Raw genomic sequence first — 5,683 nt, forward strand, 5'->3', positions numbered from 1 at the left:
TACTAACAATTACTATACACACAACAACACATTATTCAAAAAACAAACACAAAATATATTAACATATCATTTATTACTACGTAACACACTAAAAACACCAAATAATGATCTTAACAAATAAAAATGACAACATAATTACATTATCCAAAAAATCATGTTCTTAGCAATAATAAAAACAATATTCCGCGCGAAGCGCGGACACCCCACTAGTATTATATAAAAAACACAAGAAACAGTGAAAAGTAGGGTAATTGGTTAGTCAGTGAATTATTAATTGTTCGAAGGTTATACACTTCAATTTCCCTTTAATTTATCAAAATTGTATCACGTTCTTTGAAATATTCATGTAACTTTAAAAATTAAATCCTTTTTTTTTTCCTAACTGTCATCACACGTTCTATTTTTTTAGTAACTCCCAATATCAATGTTCATCTCCTCTGTAACATTCAATCAGTTTTTTTTTTAATTTTCTATAATTTTATTCTCCTCTTCTTCTCTATCGATCCATTTTCTTTGTCGTTTTATTTTTTTGAGTATAGCAAAGATCTATATTCTAACAACTTCTTCTCTTATTCTGAAAATAATTCTATATCCTTCCTTCTGCGTACACTACAAGAAAACATATTTTTTACGAGGGCGGTATTCATTGTAAATTCGTCGTAATAGGGGCTTTACGACGAATTAACATCGATACGCGTTTTGTTGTTAAACGCTCGTCGTAACGGAGGTTTCGTCGTAAAGTCCTAGTTACGTTTACGAGGAAGTCAATTCCTCGTAAAGCGGAAGGAAACTATTCGTCGTAATGCCCTCGTAAATGACGATGTAAATACCTCGTAATAGTTCGTTGTAAAAGCCACGTAAGGCTTCCACGTAAAGTCGATGTAAATTTTACGAGGACTTTACAACGACTTCATGTAAATTCCTCGTAAACGTTACGAGGACTTAACGTGGAATTTTACAACGAATTTACATCTCCATATTTAAAATATTAATTAATTATAATAATTATATAAATTTTATAAAACAATAATTTTAAAATTTAAAATATTTGAAATAAAATTAAATATGAAACCAAATAATTTTTTTTTAAAAACTATAAATTCATTAATTAAATAGAATTTAAATTTTTTATACAAAACAAAAGAAATTAAAAAAGGAAACTAAAGGCCAACATCATGGTCATCGAAGTAGTTGGCTGAGGGGTTCGGGTCTGTAGACGTTCCTGCTTCGGGATCCGGCTGGCTCATCCCGAGAGCTGCTCGTCTCTCCGCCAAAGCTCTCTGCAAAGTTGGATTTCCCACCGCCATCACATCCAGCAAACCCTCGAGAGAGTCCAAACGCTGCTGCTGGGTATCCATGCGAGCCTGCATCCGGTCGTTGTCCTGGTCCCGTCTCGAATAGTATGACGAAGTCGCCCTTGCAACTTCGTTAACGGAACCTATTCCAACCGTCCTTCCCTTCTTTCTAGGAGCCACCTATATGTATATATATAAAACCGTATTTAGAGTTAATAATAAAATAAAGAAAAAAAATTAAAATTATTAAATTTTACCTCCTCGAAGATCCGGTCGACCTCTACGGTTGACAACTTGACGGGTAATCCATCTGCAGACTGTTGGGTAAGTTGCGTCTCTTGCTCTTCAACCCGAGACGCCACAGCGTTGAAGAGTTTCTCGGATGCAGGATCCACAAAAACCCCATCTGGTGAGGCGTGAGTCATCTTGAATAAGTCCGAGAGAGATGGCAAAACTCCCGTCTTCTCCAACTAATAAACAACAATAATAAATAAATTAAATATAATTAATAAATACAAGTTTAAAATAATGAAAATTATAAATTTAAATAAAACTTACAGCTTCGAGACGAATTCCGGCATGGGGTTTTTGGCCGGATCTATGAACCATGGGCAAATGGCCATCTTTATCCCTCGTTCTTCGGGAAGCGGAGCAGGAGTTGGCTTTGCGGATGGAGCTGGGTTCGTTCCAATAGGTGATGAGGCCATCCCATGCTTCCTTTGTGACCCCGCTCGGCTTCCCCTCATAGCCGTAAATCTCCCACTTGTCCTTCCAATCGGAGACGGTGTTGCAAAGACGAGTTTTCGCCTTTGCAATAAATTCGCTCTTCACCCTCTCGGTGATTCCTACGGACCAGTTCCACCTTTGCTGAAAAAACAAACATTTTAAAAGATTAGAAAAAAAATAATAATTATTTAATTAACAATATAAATATTAATAATATGTAAATATAATTACCGCAAAACATTTAAACCACGTCGTCTTGACGTGATCGGGAGTCATGGTCCAGTTGGGATAAGGGCCGTCATAATATCCCTTCATCGTCTCTGAAACGCTCCGGCTAACACGGTTGTTAGCCCCAAACCTGCAAATATAACAAATTTGTTAAAAAAATTGATCAAAGATTTTAAATTTTAAATTAATAATTTTATGTACTTACCAATAAGTACCCGGGGGTCTATCGGGGTCCAGAACGTGTAAACCCTCTCGTCCGGGCTGGGCAAGCAAATCCTCGACGGTGTATCTTGCGAATGGTGCATGAGCTGGCACCCGCAAATCGGGATGAACTGCAGCCGGTGGGGCAGGCTGATCCGGGGCGACAGGTGGAGCTCGTGGGGGAGGCATCTGAGATGGAAGAGGAGGAGGGGTCGAAGGAACTCTCCGAGATGTGTGAGAGTCTGGAACTGTCCCGGAAGAAGACGATGGACCGCTAGAGGAAGATCCATCGCCAAACAAATCCGCATACGTAGGTGCAGGAGCTGCTGGTCTCGGTCTAGGAGCCATCTAGAAAATTTAAAAAATTAAATTAATATATATCCTAAACGAATTGTTTAAAATAATTTTCTAAACTAATCATCTAAACTAATTCCGTTAACTAATCACCTAAACTAATTCCCTAAACTAATCACCTAAACTAACAACCTAAACTATAAAAAAAAAAAAAAGATAGAGAGAGAAAGTTACCTTAGAGGGGGAGAGGAGTTAGGGAGGAAGATACGAGCAGTGCTCGTATCTTCGACTTCTCCCATATATATAAAAACGGTTTCCTCGTAACTTCCTCGTAACATTACGACGAAGTTACCAGGCCCGTGTTTTTTAATTTACGACGAAGTTACCAGGCCCGTGTTTTTCGATTTACGACGAAATTACGTCGAAACATTGGTTTACGACGAATTTACAAGGCCCACGTTTACGACGAAGTTACCAGGCCCGCGTTTTTCCATTTACGACGAAATTACGTCGAAAAATCGGTTTACGACGATTTTACAACGCTTAACCCTAAACACCGAGAATGAAATCCCTAAACCCCAAAGTCACATATCATCTAACATCATATCTCTTCTTCTCTACTACTTTGTGCTCTTTCTCCAACTTAAACTCTAAAACCCTAAAACTCCAAATAATTTTTTTAAAATTAACACAAATACATATTATATAAAACAACATTTGTTACACATACATTAGGATGGTAAAAAAACAATATTTCTTTAAACATACGTTACAATAGAGAAATACAACATCAGAGACATATATTACATCACTCTAAATCGTTTTCGTTCTCATCAATATTACATCACTCTAAATCGTTTTCGTTCTCATCACTATCATTACAATCATCATCGTCGCTTCTCTCGAACTCGTCTTCACGTGCTTCATCTGTCGCATCTTCGGGAATATCTTCATATTGAAAGTTTTGCGGGTCGATCAAAAGGATTTCATCAGTTGGTTGTTCTGGTACCTCAACTTCATTGATAGCGTCTTCTTCTTGCAAGGGCGGTTCTTCTCCAGCGACAATGCGTCCACGAGGTGTAATTTTGATAGCAGCTAACCAGTTTATCCCGGAAGTTCGAAGCCGAGGATAAGGAAGGAAGCTTACTTGCTCGGCTTGTGAAGCTAAAATGAAAGGCTCAAATTTGTTGTATCTTCTCCCAAAATTGACATCCACAACACCAAATTTGTTATACCGAATCCCTCGGTTCACAACAGGATCGAACCATTCACATTTGAAGAGGACGCATTTTAGCTTCAATAACCCCGGAAATTCCACTTCAATAATCTCCTGCAAGATCCCGTAAAAGTCCGTTTCACCTTTCACACATATTCCGTAGTTACTCGTTGCCCGATGTCTCCCATACTCGTATGTGTGAAAGGTAAATCCTCGTGTGAAATACATAGGTGATGTGGTGACCTTTGCAACTGGACCTTGAACCAATTCGTGAAACCATACGGGATAATAAGGATCGTCGTAATCAACCTGCAAAAAGCAGTTATTCTTAATTAATATTGAAGTATCAAAACACTTACTTAATTAATCAATGTATGAGATATATTACGTACCTGTGATTTTAACCACTTGACAAAGTGCTTATCTTTACGTGTCTCCACATCAGTTGCAGATATTCCTGGTATTGCTTCTTCAACTTGAGATACAAACATGCTGCAAATTAAACAAATAATCAAGTCATACATAATTAACTGCAATTCATATAATTAACATTCACAAAAATATTTACCTTTCAAAGTAACGGGTCATTGCATCCTCGCAGTTGAGCAGAATATAAGTGTGGGCACTATGTTTATCCTCTTCACATGACCACCATACTTCTTTCGTTTTACCACCAAACCTTGCAATTTCGCAGAAAATGTCAGGAACACCATCAATTGGATATGATGTCGGTACTCCACCATCATCATATCTTCTAGGAACTCTTTTCCTCGTACGAACAGTTGGAGCAAAGTAGTATGATGTGAAGTTAGATGTTTCGGCTGTCAAACTTCCCGCAACTATTGAACCTTCCACCTTTGCAAGATTTCTTGCTTTCCCCTTCAAATGTTTCATCTGTCGCTCATACGGATACATCCATCCGTTGTGAACAGGTCCACGAAGCAATGCTTCATATGGTAGGTGGACAACTAGATGCTCCATGACGTCAAAAAATGAAGGAGGAAATATCTTCTCCAGGTTGCACAATATGATCGGAATGTTATGATGAAGTTGTTCGATGACTTCTTCCTTGAACGTACGTGTGCTGAGATCTCTGAAAAAAGCGCCGATGGCTGTATATTGCAAAAGTAATCAAATTAATAACATTTCATAACATATGTATATATATTAACGTTTTATAATTACCTGCAAGTGCTTCATGGACATAACCATCAGGAAACTTAACTTCTGATGCAACCCAGTCAAACAAGGTTGTTTTGGCTTCTGATGACAACCGGAAGATGGGAACATGAACGTTTCCATTGCTCTTGATATGTAACTCACTTCTTGAGCAAATATCAGGTAAGTCCATCCTTGACTTTTTGTTATCTTTTGTCTTCCGAGGGACGTTAAGTAATGTATTCATGATGTTCTCAAAAAAGTTCTTCTCAATATGCATGACATCCAGATTGTGGCGTAAGAGAAGATCCTTCCAATAGGGTAGCTCCCAAAATATACTCTTCTTATGCCAATTGTGAGACACACCATATCCATCAGGCATATTTCCAGGAACATGCCAATTTCCTCCAACTTTAACTGTTTCCTGAGCTCCGTAATAATCAATGTCTGCTTCGATCTGCTGGCCGGTGAGATATGGAGGAGGACCGTCTCTGACAATTTTTTTGTGCCGAAACAATGTCTTATTTCTTCTGTACGGATGGGCAAGTGGAAGAAAGCGACGATG

The 5,683-nt window shown here is 38.2% G+C and overlaps 1 protein-coding gene across 1 annotated transcript; it reads right to left on the bottom strand.

The window, feature by feature from the left end:
• Positions 1–1,931: 1,931 nt before the first annotated feature.
• LOC111202800 (inverted formin-2-like) lies at positions 1,932–3,146 on the bottom strand. Its single transcript, XM_048767504.1, has 2 exons — positions 2,455–3,146; positions 1,932–2,379 (listed from the first exon to the last, which is right to left on the bottom strand). The coding sequence occupies exons 1-2, from the start codon at positions 2,796–2,798 to the stop codon at positions 2,229–2,231; spliced, it is 495 nt and encodes a 164-aa protein (XP_048623461.1). The 5' UTR covers positions 2,799–3,146; the 3' UTR covers positions 1,932–2,228.
• Between the last annotated feature and the right edge of the window lie 2,537 nt (positions 3,147–5,683).

The sequence above is a fragment of the Brassica napus genome, chromosome C9, assembly GCF_020379485.1.
Source record: "Brassica napus cultivar Da-Ae chromosome C9, Da-Ae, whole genome shotgun sequence".
Lineage (NCBI taxonomy): Eukaryota > Viridiplantae > Streptophyta > Magnoliopsida > Brassicales > Brassicaceae > Brassica > Brassica napus.